This window comes from Prionailurus viverrinus, chromosome C1, assembly GCF_022837055.1.
Source record: "Prionailurus viverrinus isolate Anna chromosome C1, UM_Priviv_1.0, whole genome shotgun sequence".
Taxonomy (NCBI): domain Eukaryota; kingdom Metazoa; phylum Chordata; class Mammalia; order Carnivora; family Felidae; genus Prionailurus; species Prionailurus viverrinus.
In genome coordinates, this window is record NC_062568.1 from 54,293,945 (window position 1) to 54,313,662 (window position 19,718).

The following is a 19,718-nucleotide window of genomic DNA, read 5'->3' on the forward strand; positions in this document are numbered from 1 at the left end:
AATAAGCTCTCAGTAATACATACTGATTTAAAAAAAATTTTTTTAACGTTTATTTATTTTTGAGACACAGAGAGACAGAGCATGAACGGGGGAGGGTCAGATAGAGGGAGACACAGAATCCAAAACAGGCTCCAGGCTCTGAGCTGTCAGCGCAGAGCCCGACGCGGGGCTCGAACTCACGGACCGCGAGATCATGACCTGAGCCGAAGTCGGCTGCTTAACCGACTGAGCCACCCAGGCGCCCCTACATACTGATTTTTAAATCACTTTCTAAGTTATATACTAGGGAGGAATAAGCTGAAATTCCTTATGCCAGGTTCCCTCCATAGTTAGAAGGAGATGTAATACAGAAATGTGGTGAGCATCTAGCATAGTCGTTGAGTAATTATTGTTGACTGATTTAAAATATCATGTGTAACTATTTTATAAAGTAAAATGTACTGGTCAGGCTGCCTGGGTGGCTTAATCGGTTGAGCCTCCAACTCTTGACTTCGGCTCAGGTCATGAACTTGCAGCTGGTGTGTTCAGACCCCACGTCGGGCTCTGTGTTGACAGTGCAGAGCCTGCTTGGGATTCTCTCTCTCTTCCTCTCTCTTTGCCCTTCTTCCACTCTTGCTCTCTCTCTCTCTTTCTCTCTCTCAAAATAAATAAAGTTAAAAAAAAAAAAGTACAATATACTGGTCGTATAGAGTTTGACAAATACGTACACCCCTGTAACCAATGTCTCTGACAAGCAAGATTCAGAGCTTGAATATTACCATAACCTAGAACATACCCTCTCTCCCCTACTGGTCAGCCTCCTCCACCCACAACCGCTGTTCTATTTTCTAATCTCGCACGTTAGTTTTGCCTGTTCATGAACTTCGTGTAAATAGAATCATACGGTATGTATTTTTTGTGTCTGACTTCTTTGACTCAGGTTCATAGATGAATAATGTTTAAGAGCTGTCATATTCTCTCAGGAGCAATCATGTTCTTTGTTTTTTGTTGTTTTTGAGAGAAAGGGAGAGAGTGGGGGGGGGGGCAGGGGAGAGAGAGGAAGGAGAGGGAGGGAGAGAGATAGAGACACAGAGAGAACATCTTAAACAGACTCCACACTCAGTGAGGAGCCTGATGAGGGGCTCCATCCCACATCCCTGGGATCGTGACCTGAGCTGAAATCAAGAGTCGGGTACTCAACCAACTGAGCCACCCAGGCACCCCCAGGAGAGCATTCATATTCTTAACTAAAACGTAGTGCTAACTTCTATTATCTCATGTTCATCACAACACAAATGACTTTTCTCAGTCCCCTATGGACTGTGAATTCACTTTATCACCGCAAGTATCATCACTAAAATATTTGCATATAAATTAAGTTGAAGATAGAAGTTTGAAGATACAATCAAATGTAAGTCATATATTTGTAACTCTATTGATTCTGTAAGGGAAAGTTTTTTTATTTTTAATAGTGTTCTTTACTAGCATACAATAAGGGCAGTTTTATCTTTCCTTATTTTTATGTATTTTCCAGACACATAGATTAAAATGAAATGCTTCATTTTTCCTTTACATTGTATGTTTTAATAGAGATCAAATTAGCTGTCTTCAGTATGAACTTGAGATAAGGGCAATAAGAAACACTTTTGTTTCCAGCCTCCACTAAGCTGCACTGGCAGTGTTTCAGGAAAATTCCCAGTATGGAGCAGTTTTATTACAATTCGGTACAATTGGTTCTTGCATAACCTTTGGAAAATCATACGTAAAACATTCTCATCTATATAAATAAAAATCACCCACACACTTTATTAATAGCTTTGTTCACTTTTTCCCTGGGACTTGTGCTGCATGTTCCCACTGTGCCCCCTTTTTGAGTCTTTTTTAAAGATAACTTTCTATACGCTTTCTTAAAGGCAAAAAGGTTAGGTAATATTAGGAATCATATGTATACGATTCTTGATAATTCCCACTAGACACAGATCTCCCCGTCGTGTTCTATAACCAGTGTCTCTGTGTGGCCTTTTTACCCTTAGTAACAAGGAGTGGCTTTTTTACTAGATTCAGTCGATTTAATTTCAAGGAAGAAAGACGGAAAAAAAGGGTGTACTCCCATGGAAATAAGAATCATAACATATTTAATTTGTGGTCATATTTGGGAGTTTATTTTAAAACGCACATTTTTCAGGTTCTGCCCCCTCCACTATTACTACGTAGCAACAGCAAAACGTTCTAGGTTGAAGTCTCAGCCTTTTGTCCTCAGTCTAGTTCACTGGCCAGAAATGGGTGTGTTTTCAAGTGTCATTTTTCTCAAGTCCAAACGTAAGAAGACTTGCTATGTAATCCTCCTAAGTATATGGTATAACATGCCAGAATAACTTAATAATAAGCCCGTAGATCTAACTACCAACTTACAGGAAATACAAAGACTAGAAGAACATATTAAATGACATCACTATCCAGAATGTGGCATACTCTGCAGGACAAATAACCCAGTTTCTTCAGCAAACGAATAGCGGGGCTATTTTTAGATGAAAACTGACTTAAGGTATGTGTCACTTATACCTCAGTTTCTAAAGAGGGAAAAGAGGGGCTCCTGGCTGGCTCAGTTGGTAGAGCATGTAACTTTCAGTCTCAGAGTTGTGAGTTCAAGTCCCACATTGGGCATGGAGCCTATCTAAAACTAATTACTTAAAATAAAAAGAGAGAGAGGGGCTCTCAGGTGGCTCAGTTGGTTAGGCATCCGACTCTTGATTTTGTCTCCGTTCATGATCTCACGGTTCGTGAGTTGGAGCCCCACGTTGGGCTCTGCGCTGACAGTGTGGAGCCTGCTTGGGATTTTTTCTTTCTCTTTCTGCCCCTCCCCCCACTCGCACTTGCTCTCTCAAAATAAATAAATAAGCCTTAAAAAAGATAGTGAGATTTAAGAGATATATGAACTAGATGCAGTGTGAGGACCTTGTTTGGATCCTAATCTGGACAAACCAACTGTGAAAAGATACTGTTGGGACAATCTGAATGGTGACTGGATATCCGATGATATTTTAAAACTGTCAGCATGGACAGGTGTAAAAGGTGTTAGGGTTTTATTTTTAAGAAATACTCCTTGTTTGTTAGTGATTAAATACCAAAGTGATATCTGAGATTTCATCTCTATCAAAAGCTGGATCTGTCAAATACTCTGTCAATAACTCTATCAAAAAAGAAACACAGGAAGTTGGAGGTCATAAAGTAAGAATGGCAAAATATCATTGTTGAAGCTAAGGAGTACATTAGGTTCATTACATTATACTCTCTAGGTTTGAAATTTTTTACCGTATAAGGTTAAATACAAATCCACAATGAAAAGGGAAAAATTGATCACTTAAAAAAATTTTTTTACGTTTATTTATTGTGAGAGAGGATTTGAGCAAGTGCAGGGGAGGGGCAGAGATAGCGGAAAAGAGAGAATCCCAAGCAGGCCCTGCACTGTGAGCACAAAGCCCAACGTGGCTCAATCTCATAAACCGTGAGTGCTCACCACTTTAATAGCAAACAAAACTATTTTCATTTTAGGAATAGCAGACACTTGCAGCAAACAGTACATCCCATAAGGTATTGTGTTAAATTTTGGGGGAGAAGGAAAAGGCATTTCTCATGCAGCCTTCCCTAAACTGCAGGTCAGTGCCCTCCCTTCTCCCGCTGAATACCATGAAATTGTAGAGGGTAATGTTTCATTTCAAAAGGAATGAGGAACTTGGAAAGGAAGATACATCTGTTCTTGGGAAGAGCAGATTGACCTCGTGCTAGCAGTGAGACACAAGTGTGTCTGCCTTCGACATTCAGCTTCCTGCTGAGCTGTTTGTGGGCGTCAGCTGGGACTGCTGTCTAACGGTGAAGTTGGTGATGGGGCCTTTCTCATAGCCAGGACTTTTTAGTGTCCTCCAATAAAACATGCATTTTACTACGCAACATTTCTTACCTCCCGTTACTTTTGCTGAGTTCTATAAAAATGAATGCTCTTAATGAATAGATTAGCCCCTGTCCAAACATAATTTTGTACAACCTAATTTGCCTTCTGGGGATTTTTTTTTCCCCCTGAGACACTGACCCCACGGTATTTTTCTAGTAGAAAATAGTCTAGGTCTAATCAGGACATGAAACTGAATACCGTAGTCACAATCAGTATTCTGATGCTTACCTGTGTCACAGCAGAGAAAGTTTGCAAAATGTAAAACAGTTTTCATCAGTGGACCTGCTTTTCGAAGTTGGAACGTCGGTTTTCATGCTCTGGAGGCTTGACCCAGCCTGAGTGAAGTGATCTAGAAGGGAGTCCTCACAAATCTACATTTTAAAACAAATGTCCTCTTCCTGAATTCTCTAGAGTTATTCAACCATAGCAAATTTAAGAGCAAACCAAACATTCGTGGGCCCCGATTCCAGTTGTAGTTTAAACTGTTAAGGCACAGACACCAGAGAGCAAGGTGGTAAAAAAGGAGGACTTGGGTGGTGCTGCCCTCTCTGTAGCCTTGGGTGTCGGCGCCAAACTTCCACCAGTGCTGTTGGGACAGAGCGCCCGAGGTTCGCAACGTCCGTGGTCCCTAGAAGCCACTACTAGGAGGGCCCACGGACCAATTTGCCATTTTCAGTGGAAAACAAGTGGCGGTTACTAATTACGATGACCCTGTACTTTGGATCTGGATTTGCTGCACCTTTTTTTATAGTAGGACACCAACTGCTTACAAAATAAGGACATTTTAATTAATCCATTACACAGATGTGAAAGGGAGTATTTTAAGAGATGCAGTGTCTTTGACAAATGGATCAAACTCTTGAATTCAACATAATATGTTTGTAAATAAACTTATGGTGTGAATCTTTAACGCCTCTTCTCTGAAACATGGAATGTAAAAAATAATAATCATTAGGCACTATACATGAGAATAGTCATTTTGCATTGGAATATATTGTAAAATCTGTTTTTTCAACATACCTATATAATCTAGGATATCAACTAAACATTGAGTTCTCAGAGAGCTGGAGTCATGTCTATCAAGTTAACTCTTCATAGCCACTGTCACAATAATGGGAAAGTATAAAGATACCTTGCTAAATATACCTTAATTGAACCTGACTTGTCACATCTTCTAACCCGGAACTTTTTAAAAAAAAATTTTTTTTTTCAACGTTTATTTATTTTTGGGACAGAGAGAGACAGAGCATGAACAGGGGAGGGGCAGAGAGAGAGGGAGACACAGAATCGGAAACAGGCTCCAGGCTCTGAGCCATGAGCCCAGAGTCCGACGCGGGGCTCAAACTCACGGACCGCGAGATCGTGACCTGGCTGAAGTCGGACGCTTAACCGACTGCGCCACCCAGGCGCCCCTAACCCGGAACTTTTGATGATAGAAAAAGGTTTGAGTATAAGAATATATGAATAAGACTGGATTTTGAAAAATACTACTCTAAAAGCGTTTTTTAAATCATGAAGACTATATAATAAAATAATCATAAACATTTTTATAGCTACTGGCAAAAATAATAATTGTTACTGTTTATTGAATACTGTTTGTCAGGTGGTTCCCTAAGTATTTACAGTCTTTAGTGTGGAAGTGTATGCCAAGCATATGTACTACCCAGAGTTCGCTTGAGGATTTGGAAAAATATAGACGCTACAAGAGTAATGTTGGTCTCACAATCTGTCAGACAGGCTAAAGAGAGATCATTTTCTTGGAGTAGTTGGAAGCACTGTAATGAAAATATAAAAAGCGTGTTTTTAAAAACTTCCTGAGAGCACCCGTGTTTTGATGAAATTAGTAACCTCTCATCATAATGGCCAAACCCTTCGGCCCCTTACCGAAGTAGCTTTTATCCTAATCCTTAGCATGTTTGCTTTCTGAATTCATTTGACATCTTAAAAAATTGTTAACAAGGAAATGGAGCTTTGACGCTTCAGAAAACATATTTTCTACTTTATAAAATTGTGTTCTATTTTCAGTTGTTCTTGGTAATGTGAATAGAATGGTGTAAAGCCTGTAGAGCCCAGTAACAAATAGTAACCCACCTAACTTTTTACCACAGATGCTATTGACAAGTGAGCGGATTTGAATTTTATTGTTTTTTGTCTTCCATGCTAACGTATAGGTGAACGTGCAGATAACTGGTAAAAGACCAACAAAGCAGTGAAAAGAAAAATAGGTGAAATATTTAATCAATGAACTAGAGAATCCATTTCTGAAGTTTCTCTGTCCCCCACCCTCCCTTATGAATTGCTTGTTAGCAGGAACTGTCTTTATTCTTCCTTATATTCTGGATAGATCACCCAGTTAGTTCATTTAAGAAAGTATAAAGGATTCTGGGGCGCCTGGGTGGATCAGTTGAGCGTCAACTCTTGATTTCGGCTCAGGTCATGATCCCAGTGTTGTGAGACTGAACCTCACGTTGAGCTCTGTGCTGAGTGTGGAACCTGCTTGGGATTCTCTCTCTCCCTCTGCCCTTCTGCCCCACTCACGTGCACTCTCTCTCTCTCTCTCTCAAAAAAAAAAAAAAAAGGGAAAAAGAAAAGAAAAAAGTAAATTGATGATTTAGGCCAGAAACTTTAAATAGCTTCTATGAAAAGTTGTTATTTGCTACTGCAGGGAAAACAAAGTGAAACTGAAATATACGAAAGAATGAGGAAAGGGTCTCTCCTTCCATATGGTAAATCTAATAATGTTTGAGGGAAGGACACCAACGTTTTCTTAAAAAAATTACTTTTTAATTGTATCTGTCTTTAGTCCATACCTATTTTTAGTATATAAACAAAAAGGAGTTTGCTTTTCAAATTGGGATTTTGCAAAAGTAGAAACAGCAGCTTGTGAAAAATGTAACATATAGACATCTATCGCCAGCCTAAAATTGCTTGTCACCAACCCCAAACTTATAACTAGAAATTTCAAACTCTGAGCATATATATCTATATATGGAAGATTAATTAGTGCTTTGTAGTTATCTGTAGCATGTGTGTATGTACGTGTGTGCACGTGTGTGTGTGGTGATAATTAGCAAACCATATGGCAGTGTATTCAGTATTGATATTTGATAAATGAGGATGAGGAATTTTGAATTAGAAACTCGAATAATAGATTGCTCATGTACCTTTAAAAGTATCTTTTTTAGGGGCGCCTGGGTGGCGCAGTCGGTTAAGCGTCCGACTTCAGCCAGGTCACGATCTTGCGGTCCGTGAGTTCGAGCCCCGCGTCGGGCTCTGGGCTGATGGCTCAGAGCCTGGAGCTTGTTTCTGATTCTGTGTCTCCCTCTCTCTCTGCCCCTCCCCCGTTCATGCTCTGTCTCTCTCTGTCCCAAAAATAAATAAACGTTGAAAAAAAAAAAATTAAAAAAAAAATAAAATAAAATAAAAGTATCTTTTTTAAATTGAATTCTTACTGAGAGAATAACTATTAAAGTTTAATTGCAGTTTTTTACCATTTTCCTTTGATTTTGTACTAAAGACTGCCAAGCAGATAACATCTAAACGTATCTTTTCAGTGTGACAAAGTTACATAAGAAGAGAATCCCCTAGCACGTAAAGAAAAATGCAATTATTTTCTATTCTGAATCTCCAGACTGCTGTTTTAGAAAATCATATCTGATTATTTGCTCAGCAGAAGATTATTGAGTTGATTTAGCTGTGATTTTACTTAACAAAGCTTCAACTGCATTCCTACTGTGGAGTCCAAAAAAGGTAGAGAGATATAAATGATACATTCAAACTGCGATTTTTGTGAACAGGGCCATCGATGCACCCCTCGGAGCTAATAGCGGAGATGAGAAACAGTGGGTTTGCACTGAAACGAAATGTACTGGGGAGAAACTTGACCGCAAATGATCCATCACAGGTAATGATCTTTTTATCGGTAAGCTGAAAATGTCTATAAATCTAAATGTGATTGCTTGTGAATTGCTACTTACTGTTTTCCAATATGCATATATCCATAGGAAAGCAAGATAGAGCAAAGAAGATGCCTAAAATGTACTTGGATTTTGATTCTTTATTATTTTAACCTAAATGAGAAATTGTTTTTAAACCTATATTTTTAATAAATGAAACTGCTCCTCTAGGTTTATGTGGTTTAAGTCTCTAACTGAACTGGTGATAAGGTTATTTTTTACTTCCTGCTAACTTACATTAAATAGAACCAATAGGAAGAAATGTATAGAAGCAAACTCCTAAAATTATAGAAAATATTTTAAACTTAATTTATTGAACTGTACATAGATCCAGAAAATGGTTGCGTTTGAAGGGTTGTGGATATTTTAATGCAAAGTATTTTATTTAAGGAGGAAAGTGGAGCCCAGAGAAGTTAAGTGATTGATTGCCCTTGTGGCTCATGTGGCTGTCTAGAGATAAAACTGACACTAAAACCCACACTCCCATTGGCATAATCTTGTGGTACTCTGAAAAGCGGCAGATTACTTTGCAAACACTGCTAGGGACTGTTCATAGAACCTGTATCATCATATACTTGTTCTGTTTGGTATATTGGTGTGTATTTGATAACCATATATTTGATAATGTACTGTTGAATTTATAAATGCTAACATTATGGATGTTTTGACCTTCCTATAAAGTTCATGATCGTCTTGGTTTTAACATTCCATTAAATTAAAAATAAAATAGTTTAAACTCTTATGTGTTTAAATTCAAACTCAAGAGATAGAGAGCAGAAACCATGTTATAAACGTTTTATTTGTGTTTCTCTATCTTCCGCTTTCTGATAAAGTTTGTTAATGCTGACCAAGCAGTTATCTTAACCTCTTGATGTATTATGATCCTCCTTGACAGGAGATTATAAGAAAATTTTTAATCCCCCCTCCACTTCTCAATCCAGAATGTCATACTCGTCTCTAGTATGGGTTTGACAGAATTTCTTTATGCTTTCTTTCCCGTCTGATAACTAATTTGTCTTGCAGTCTAGCAATTTAATGATGTCTCTGTTGACTCAGGAATATGTTGCAAGTGAGGGTGAAGAAGATCCGGAAGTCGAATTTTTAAAATCACTAACAACCAAACAAAAACAGAAACTTCTCAGGTAATTAAACAGTGTATATTTAATGGATTCAACTATTTTTTTCTTATATTTCGTCCTATGCATCCTATCTACTGATTTATTCCTCAGCTATAGTAATACAATTTTGTCTTTCTTTCAGTAACATGAAAATGAGCATAAGATTATATACTCAGAATATACCACAAAATCATTGTACTTTCCAGAACATTTAGTTTGGAAGTAGATTTATTTGTAGGTTTTACTTTTTGTACTAGATTTGTATATATCTTTGCATACAGTTCTTACAAAGTATTATGGGTCATGTATTACTATTTTTGTGATTTTTTATGAGGAATGCTGAAAAATGTTTAAATATGAATCTTAGTTAAACAGACTACCTCTGGATTAAAGAATCCAAGAAATGCCTGCTGAGTCCAATAGAGGGAGCTCATGATGTTTCAGTTTGTGGAGTTTTGAGAATGGCTGGACAGAACCCAGTGAAGACATTTTTATTTTAGAGTAACTCAAGCACCAGAACAAGTTACTCTTCTGAGAATGTGAAGTACTCTTCAGAAATTCAGAATGCCTTAATAGAATTGTCCTAAACAGTTGTTGAAAACCAGTATGTGATTATTTTATATAAGAAGAAAGGAATCCAAAAAATGTAAAGTGTATTCTTTTTTAGAATTCCTGGAAAATATGCCCTTCAATTTTGATAACGCAATGTTGATTAATTATTTCCATACTTTAATATAGTACAACATTGGGGCGCCTGGGTGGCTCAATCGGTTAAGTGTCTGACTTCGGCTAAAGTCATGATCTTGTGGTTTGTGGGTTCGAGCCCAGCATCAGGCTCTGTGCTGACAGCTCGGAGCCTGTAGCCTGCTTCAGATTCTGTGTCTCCTTCTGTCTCTCTGCCCCTCCCCTGCTCACAGTCTCTTTCCCTCTCAAAAATAAACATTAAAAAAACCCTTTTTTTTTTTAAATTGTACAACATATAATTAATTTTTCATCTGATTATAGCTATATATTTAAATTTACATTAGCATGTAGCTAATGTTTTATAAAGCTTTCTTGAGGTCAGGATGTCCATTTATTTAGAGTGCTATATAATTTCAAAATCTGAATCAGTAAGAATTTTTTTTAATAGTCATTGCTATTGAGGAAAGAATAGTGAGATAATTGGCTTAATGCATTTAATTTTATGTGTGACTTGAGTAATTTAAAAGGAAGAAAATTATTTGTCATTTAATAAAGTATACATTTATATTTGAGTCCCACTTTAAATAGTACCTAGGAAAATATATTGTCTATTTAAAATTTTATATTTGTCATCAAGAGAACTATTTTTACATAGTATGTTATTACGATTTTCCCAATAATAGGAAATTGGATCGACTTGAGAAGAAAAAAAAGAAAAAGAAAAAAGACAGAAAAAAGAAAAAGCTTCAGAAGAGCAGAAGTAAACACAGAAAACATAAAAATAAATCTCCCTCCTCCTCCTCTTCCTCCTCCTCCTCCTCCTCCAGTGAGACTTCAGAAAGCAGCAGTGAGAGTGACAGCAAAGAAAGAAAAATACAAAAGAAGAAAAGAAAGAAAAATAAGTGTTCGGGGAATAGCAACAGTGATTCTGAAGAGAAGGACAAGTCTAAGAAGAGAAAACTTTATGAAGAACTTTCTAGCAACCACCATAACAAGGACAAAGCCAAGGAAAAGCCTAGGTTTTTAAAACAAGAGAGTTCTAGAGAGAATAGCAAATGGAGCCATGCTGATTCCGACAGAAAGTCCAGGAGCCATAACCGGAGCCCAGAGAAGAGAAGATCTGCAAGAAACGAGAGGAGCAGCAGGAGTCAGAGCAGGGACGAGAGGGGTAGGAGAAGCCGGAGCAGAAGTCACGGTAGTTACCAGCAAAGAGAAATAAGAAAACGGCCACAGCGCAGTCCCAGTGAAGAGCAGGATGGAAGAAATGGCCCCAGAAGCCACGGCACAGATGTCTACAGAGGAGGAAAACTGCACAGGGAGAACCCAGGAGATAAGCGTGCCGGAGTGACGCAAAGGGAACGAAGCAGAAGTAGAGAGACTAAAGAGAGACTGTATGTGACAATTACCTGGGAATAAAAATATCTCTGCTCACTTATTAAATACCTGTGGCAAGGGCTAAATTACATACTATTGTCTTTCTAATGAAAAAGCTTTGTTTTAATTTTCCATCCCTGAAAACTGGCATATCAAATACAAAAACCACATGAGTCCTATAGGAGTGAACTTTGCAAATATTTGCAAGTAATCTCTTTTGGGGCTGTAAAAATATTTTCTGTGGAGAAATGTCTCTTGTGCCCTCTACTAGATAAAAACCCCTATAACTCTGTGGCATTTTCTTTTTTCTGAAACATCATTAAAAGAATGGCAATACACTGAATGGGTACAGTTTAATTTTCGTTACTTTTTTCTTTCTGTTCAAATTTTTACTTTTAAGATTTGAATTTACTTGAAGCAAAGTATAATCATTGTTGAAATTCTCTAGTATGAATTCAGTAGTGGACGTGATCACTATTTCCTTGAGACATTTAAACTCCCTTCAGGTGTTCTGTTCTACCGATTTACGCTTGGATGACACCCTAGTTTTCTCTGTTGCCAGAACAGATTACCTCACACTTCAAACAACATAGATGCATTGTACAGTTCTGGAGATCAGAAGTCTGAACTGTGTCTCCCTGGGCTAAAATCAAGGTGTCGGCAGGATTGATTCCTTCTGTAGGCTCTAGAAGAAAATCCGTTCGCTTGCTTATCTCCAGTTTCTGGAGCACAGCTGCATTCCTTGGCCCCTGGCCCCTCCTTCCATCTTCGGAGCTGACAAGGGTGAAGTGAAGTCCTCACCTGTCATCGCTTCGCCATGTGCATCCCTCTCCCACCTTTGAGGACCCTGGTGATTAGATTGGGCCCACCAGAGAAACTCCCTACTTTAAACTGATTAGCAACCTTAAAGGCTACAGCATTTGCGTAATGTCATTAATGGACTATTGTAAACTATTAAATAGTTTACATGAGTATAGGTATTAATAGTTTTTCATGAGTATAGGTATATAAGGCATATTTAAATGTAGCTGCACATTTTCCCTTGTGTTTCAAAGAATATGGTAAAGGAAAACTATAGAAAACATTACTTGGTACAAATTGCAAGTAACCTGCAATTCCAAAAAACATGTACTACAGCATCGCGGACAAGGCATTTCTGTTACCAAGGTTCCGCATTTGAAAAGACACGGGTCATTTAATACAATGCAAGGGTTGGTTGGTTTGCGTGGTTCTGAGGGTTGACGGTCATGATTTCATAAATTCCATAAGTCTGTTTGAAAGGAGTTAAAAACCACTGCATTTAGTCTGATATATAAGCCTTTGTCATGCATATACACATACACAGGTGTCCTTTGGTTTAGAAGAAACTAAAGGCATAAAGCAACCCTTCGATTTTTTAGATTTTTAAGAGAATTGGAGGTAAGGGCAGAACTTGAATTCCTTTTACACTATTCTTTAATAACTTAGCGCACCTCAAAGATCCCTTTCCTTCATTAAAAAAAAAAAAAAGCATGCATTTGAAATTGATAAAGACTGCTAATTTACACCTTGAGTTCATCAGTGTTGCACTGATTATTTTCTATCTTATGCCTTTTTAGACTTTCTAATTTTTATAATGTCAAAACCTATGCAACACTTAACTGTCTCAAAGGGTTTCTGAACCAATACAGTGTTTATGAAGAGAAATGTTGAAATGCATCCTGTAATTAAAAGTGAATTAAAGAAATACATTGTCATTTCTTACACTTCTTTCATTTGACTTTCACAAGAGCGTGATCCACTTTTAACTTCATAAGTGGCCATGAAAAAAAAAAAGTGGCCACGAGAAATTTTTTTTTCATCTCTGGTTTGATTATCCTTCATTGTTAAGACTGAGAAACTATCACGTACTACCAATAGCCCCAGTACTCTTACCCATCTAATGGTACAAAAAGTTCCTGTGTGATTATGGAGGATGTTGGTTTGCTACTTGACCTTCAGCTTTGGTCACCCAAGGGTGCTAGACAGCCCACAAGGGGCTAGCATTCCAACTTTGCAAAAGGCAGAAACCGAAGGAAGGGATTTTCACGTACAGTCCTCACATGGTAGCTTTAAAGAGGCTCCCTTGCTCTGCGTACTCATAATGATAAGGGTTTAAGGAATTGAAAGTGATTTTTTAAACTAAAAAATGTTACTACATCTAATTCTACTTTTGCTTTTGAAATACAAGGTAGAAAACAGAGGTAAACACCATAATAAAAAGGCCATCTAGTTGTAGGTGTGGAGACTCCCCTCAGTACTGAGAGCCAAGGAAGAGTCCTCCCCATTTAAGAAATCTATGATCCAAGAACCCAAACAAGCCCTCCACAATGACATATTTTAGAAAACCACAAGAAAAGTGTGGTTATATTGGTCATTCTCAGCCTTCCTAGAGAAGCTCTTGTAAAGCAATCTGGGTATGCCTAGTGACATTTGTCCATGGGCCTCAGACTGCACTTGAGGAACACGGGAGCAAGCTCTGGGGCACCCTCACTTCCCCCCGCCCCTTTCCCTAGCCTAACATTTAACATAATTTAACACGATAGCAAATTAATTCCTGTAGGAGGTGCTGTCGATTTACAAATGGCCAGGAAAGCTCGGGTTACTAGGTTGGGACGCATTTGTTTATCCGGATGTCTGTGTGGTGAGTTGGCCCTAATTTCACTTAACAAATGTGCGAAAATGGGCAGAGGTTGCTGCAGCATGGTGGCAGGTCTCTTACCTTGCAGTGTGGAGTAGAAATCTTGTTTTGAGTCCTAGGGTTTTAAGCTGAAGAAAGCTTTTTATCGGTAAGGCTTGGAGAGACCTCTCTTGCTGTTCTTCCACGAGACTGCTTGCTGATAGGGAAGCAGATCAGGCCATGCTGCTGGGAGCCCGCGTTTCCCAGCTTTAATTACCGAGCATTTCATCTGCTTTACATCGAAGCTCAAAGATTTCAGAATCCACCTGAGCCATTTCACTCCCCTCCTTACCTAATGACCATTGGGCCAAATGGCTGGCTGAAGTCGCTGGGGGACTCAGCTCAGTAAGGCCACCTCCCCTCCCCGCCCTCCCCCAGCCTGTGCTTAAGATCAGGGAGAAAGCTACATTCTAGCAGCAGCAGCTGAAGGATCTTCAGCAAGCTTTTTTTAGAAAACCTTGGTAGTTGCCACTCCTTAAAGGCACGCAGGCCTTGGGAGCGGGTTTTTTTTTTTTTGGGGGGGGGGGGAGGTTGGTTTTGATCAAAAAGAAATGCTCTTTAAAAGTTGTGAGAGACAAATAAGACGGAGGGAACTCTAAGGTCAGGGAGTGCGAAGGATGGCAACTGAGAGTTCTCCTGCCGTGGCTCCTAAAACCCGGCTCCTGCTGACAGAAAAGGAAGCTGAGAATGACTCTTCATCACCTCCCGCCTTTCTCCTCCCTTCACGCCACACTTAGCATCCCTCCGAACGTAACAGTAAGAAATACAGCGAGGTGCGGGATGAAAGTCAGGAGCTGCTTATAATGAGAAGAAACCCGCACTCCGGCCCAAACTGCCAATGAGCCGCCTTCCCCCCCCCCCTCCCCGCCACTCGCCACTCGTAGACTCGGAAACCCCCCAGTCCCGTCGGCTCCAAGGCCTCCCCGAGCGGGTGGAGAAGGGGAGGTCCGGGGCCTCGGGTGTTGACCAGTGCAGACTTCGCCCTAAAGCCAAAGGAAGCCGGAAGGGGGACGGAGTGAGTCCTGGGCTGGGGTTGCCCTGCCCATCCCAGAGGCGACCACCCCAGTGTACTGTGCTTGGTGATTTCCTTCTAGACATGCATCTGGCAACCTTCTGATCGCATCTCAAGCCCAACTATAAGGCGCAGAATTAGGGGGCACGTGTCTCCTTCCTGGAAGATGGGTCTCCCGCGTCAAGAGGCCGCTGGACTCCTCACCCACTAAGTATAACGGGAAGGGGTCCGGGTTAGCCCGCAGCACCGGTCCCCGCCCCCGCCTGTGGCCCTAACCTGCCCAGAAGAAATTCCCGGGCCACTCTGCCAGGCTGCCGGCCGAGGGAGCTGTGCCCTGGGGACCGGCCGCTGGGACCGCCGCGCGCCCTCGCCCGCCAGTTCCCGCCTAACCTCGCTCGGCCTCCGGCGCGTGTCTCCTACGAAGATCGGAGGGTGAACTCGCCTTCGGTGGTTGGGAAAGCGAGTGCCTTTCTCTCGTCGCTCGGCTCCACAGGTGAAGAGGGCGCTTTAGGACCCCGACGCTAATCTCTCGCTCCTGGGGCAAAATGGAAATATCACCTCCAGCCGGCAGCCTGCAAGCAGAAAATGGACTGGGGGCAAGACACCCATCACTTTGCATTTCTTTTATATATGAGCCACCCAGAAACGGTTAGGTGTTTGCAAAACATTGCAAAAATCCCCTATATGAATTTCCAAAGGAAGAGAGTGCAGGGATCTTAGAAAATCTAAAAACTGAGGTGCTTTTCTTTCCTGGGTCGCAGAGAACAGGCCCTGGAGGAATGTGTCCCCACGGACCTTCTGAAACCTTCCCCTTAACAGGAGTTGCAAACACACTGTATGTATTTATATCAATAACATATAGGGTAGGCATGTCTGTATGTATTTACCTCATACATATTTCTATAAACTCCAGCGTCTAGAAAGGGTGGGGGTAAATAACACTGAACGGTTAAAATTATGGAGAAGGGATAATAACTGATTACTAATTTGAAAGTAAATAAACAGGTGACTTTTTCAGATCAAATTCCTCCTTGGATCGTTACAATAAATATCTCTGAAGGAAGCTCTCTATTTATGTTGTCATTGATTAATTCTTCACTACCTCATTTGATTTCGATTTAGAACGATTTGATTCTAATTTAATTAGCATGTAATTTGGATGTACATAATTACTGTAATTATGACATTCAGGTAAGGCAGCTTTAGGCTGAAAGGCAATTTCAAATTTTCTAGCAACCTACTTTGTACTGGGAAATGGACAAGGACTTTGCGCCCTGCTATCCAAGTAGTAATTAGCACATCTTTGAAATAGGCAGTGCGGCGGGGTTTGTATTAAAACAGCAAATACAAACCCAGCCGAGTTACTCGCTGCAAAGGTGGCTGCGAGTCTCCGGAAACGCGTTGCGTTTCCTCGGCTGGAGATCGGGGAGCCCGGCGCCCCAGTGCCTCGGCCGACTCTCGCTGTTGCGGGCGACGGCGCTTTTGCCGCCCTGGGCGCGGAATTTGGAGGTGTAGCTTTTAAGATTAAAATACAATAAAGGCTCAGGGGAAGGGGTGGGCAAGAAAGGAGGGGAAGAAGCCACCGCACGACGTCTGAAGATGAGGGGTGGGGTAGTGGACTGGGAAGAGGAGGGAAAGGGGCGGCGGGGGGAGGGCGATGCACAGACTGGAGAGAAAATTGGTCAACGCCCCCAACTGTTATCCGATTTTAGATTTGGGTTTCAAAGGGGAAAGGTGGGGACAAAAGGGGTCAGTTTCCGCCGGCAGGGAGTGCAGACCCTTCGGGAGGGGTTGGGGCGAGGGGTTTCGGGGCTTCTGGCTGCTTTCGGGGGCCCTGCGCCCCTCCTCCAGGCCCCGGGCTGCTCAGCAGCCCCCAGCACCGGACTCGGAAAGGACAGTCGCCTGGAGGGCGGCGGCAAGACTAAAGGATGCTTCGGCCATCCCCAGTCTGGCTGGTGAAAGCTACGGAGTCCTTTGCGTTCCTCCCCTTCAAAGGGGAATCTGGGGACCTGGGACGGTCTGGTAGCCTGCTTTAATCAGCCTGGTTCCGATCGGTCCTGGATAGTCCCCGTGGGCCTCGCCGACCGGGCCGTTGAGCCAAGGGCTCGGGGGACTGAGCCCACGGCTGCGTGCCCATCCCGGGGTCCACGTCGCCGCCGACAGCGCCCAGCGTGCTCAGCTCCGAGTTGTTGGAAGAACCTGAAGTTGCCTTGAAAGGCATGTTAAATGCGGCAATTCTAAGACTTGGGCCAAGCGGGGCGTTATTTTGTTTGTTTTGTTTGGGTATTTCGTTAGCACGTTCCAGAAACGACCGCCTTCCTGGAAGCAGCAATACCGGCCATTGCTAAGTAGTGCCCCTCAAAAGCGAGGCTCGTTCCCCCTCCCCTGGTACACAAAAACTCGCTTTTCTTTGCTTGCTTCACTGGGTTGCTGCTGCTCGCGGCAAACGCCGGTCTCCCGGCGCTAATAGCGACAAGCCAGGCGGGCAGCGCGGCCTTCCCGGCCCGGAGCTCTAGATGGCGCCAGCGAGCCGCACTCGCCAAGCTCCTCTTAAGGGAATCAAGAGCGACTGTCAAACATAAAAGCAAATCAGAGTTTTCAGTTTTTTTTAATGTGTTAAGAATGTTATTCCTTAAGAAAATTTGTAGCTAAATTATTCTCACTTAAAATAAACACTTAGTATACCAATTACACAAATGGGCGGGATTTATGTGAGATTTACTTCATCTGCATTTTTGTAGTGGGAGAGAGCCTTGGTGAATACAGATAATAGATGCAAATAAGATTAGAGTTAAAATAAATAAAGTTTCCATCTGAATAAAAAGAAATTCAATTTTACGCGACTTATAACGATTTGACGAAATGTCCAGACACGCCGTTCAGGTGCACAATAATCTCGCCAAAATAATGATGTGTCTCCTGGACGAAAGAAAATCTCTCTTTTCTTCTCTTTTTCTTTTTCCTCATCAGGTAGGCTCCAGTTCAGTCTACGGGGGCCCAAACAGACCCAGGAAAGGTAACCGCGGGGGGAGGGTGGGCTTGGGGGCTGGGTGGGCGCAGGGCTGGGGAAAACTTGTTCTCCGCTCCTCCACTGCGCAGGAAGCTACAGAACAGGAAACGCTGGGAGAAACCGGCTGAAACGAAATCGCATTTCCCCTCACCCGGGCCACGCGGGACTCAGAGACCCCGGCCGCGGCCCCAACAGCCCGGCCGCGGTCCCCGCCCGGGTCTGCGCCCGGACCCCTCCCTCGGCCTCGCGCTCCTCCCGGGCCCCGGGCCGGAGCATCCCATGCCGCCCGCCGGAACCCCGAGGTAGCCTTGGGGAGTCGCTGCCCCCTCTCAAGGGGAGACCGAGTTCGTCTCCCCGCTCGTGGGCTCTCCCCTCCCACGCACGCCCTCTCCAATTTGCTCGGCCTCAGCAGGTAGCCACCCGCTCAGGTCCGGGCTTCCCCGCGCCCCCAGGGGCCCCTGGGGCTGAGGGTGCGGAGGCTGGGAGGCCTGGGGTCTGTTTTCGCCTGTCGGTTTGGGCCAGGGAGCAGAGGCCCCGCTTCCTTCGGGTGCGGGTTCCGCGAGCTCTGGTCTCCCGGCTGGACGCTCGGGCCGGGCCACCGCCCGCCGTTCCCGGAGCCGCGGTGATGGACGTCCGCTGACCCTCGGGGCAGAGGCAGCGCGTAGAGGCCTTGATCACTGGGCTGCGGAGGGAGCCGCGCGGGGAGCGGGACCTGCACGGCCAGGCCCTTTGATCTGCCTTTATTATCCACGAGAAACAAAGCTGCCTGGGACAGACGCCCGGGCGCCCTCTTCCTCAGGAAAGCCCACCACACTCTCACCTCCGTGCCGCCGGCCCGCAGTCCCCAAACGCGCCCGGCACCCTCTCTCGGCCTTCTGCGCCGCGGCCCAAAGCCCCCGGAGCAAACGCACCCCTGCCAGCTTCTCCAGAAGACCGGGCCTGACCCAGAAGGCGCGCGGGGGGGCTGGGCTGCGAGGTCCCGGTTATGAGCTGTTTGAGCGGGGAGAGAACATGGTCAGAGAGGAAAACTCGAGGAAGAAGAGCGGGGTTCCGAGGCTGCGGGGACCGCAAGAACGAGGATAGGGAAGAAACCACGGAACCCCACGCTGCAAAATGCCCCTCTGGGGACCTTAGCTCTATGTTTTATCGCCACTTTGCTACTTGGCTTTTCAGAGCAGAGTTTGCGAGAAAACAATTTGTTGGTTGTTAATAACAATAATTTATTTTTTCTTCTCCCCCCAAATCAAACCTCCATTCAAGTTCTCAAGATGGACAGTAATAATAATTTTTAAAAAAATTCCACTGGTGCTGACTTTGTTTCCTATTGTGTGGGGGAGCCTTTTCGAAATATTTTTATTCTGTAAATATGTACTTTATTTTCTAAATTAACATTTTCGAATTGCGAAATTATCTCATTTACCAATTTTCTTTTTCGTCTCTCCCTCTCTTCTCCCTCTCTTTTAAACTGGGGCTGTTAAGTTGGTGGTCAGGAGACAAAGAGAGTGAAAATAATTTTCATTTCAATAATTGCCTTCTGGTCAATTTAACTGTGCCTTATTTTGAAAGAGACTGTCTAAATGAGATTCCTGTCCCAAATGTGTTCCCAGGCCTGATCCCAGCCTTTAATTATTCCTGAGTTTTTTTTCTTCAGAATAAGACGCCGCACTGAGTAATCACAAAGAAGTCAGAGAGCATCCTTGAACCTTTTCAGAAGCAGCGCCACTGATATTCAAATAACCTGCGAGGGCCATTTGACGGCGCGGGGACCTAGGCATTTCCAATTCACTATTTGCATAGATCAGCCGTCTTTGAAAAGGAAAGGAGCAGTTGTCTTCCATAACATTAAAAAGCCTAGTTATCAAATCAAGTGCTTAGTTTGGGGGCTTTTAAAACGTTTACATTTTATCTCAGGTTGCCCTTTACCGTTTGACATGCAAA

The 19,718-nt window shown here is 42.8% G+C and overlaps 1 protein-coding gene across 1 annotated transcript in view; it reads left to right on the forward strand.

The window, feature by feature from the left end:
- Positions 1 to 11,403, forward strand: part of CIR1 (corepressor interacting with RBPJ, CIR1) — a 44,668-nt gene extending 33,265 nt beyond the window's left edge. Inside the window, exons 8-10 of the mRNA XM_047869451.1 lie at positions 7,726 to 7,832; positions 8,941 to 9,026; positions 10,370 to 11,403. Of these exons, the coding sequence (XP_047725407.1) occupies positions 7,726 to 7,832; positions 8,941 to 9,026; positions 10,370 to 11,102 (926 nt within the window). The 3' untranslated portion in view covers positions 11,103 to 11,403. The remainder of the gene's footprint in view (positions 1 to 7,725; positions 7,833 to 8,940; positions 9,027 to 10,369) is intronic.
- The last annotated feature ends 8,315 nt before the right edge of the window (positions 11,404 to 19,718 follow it).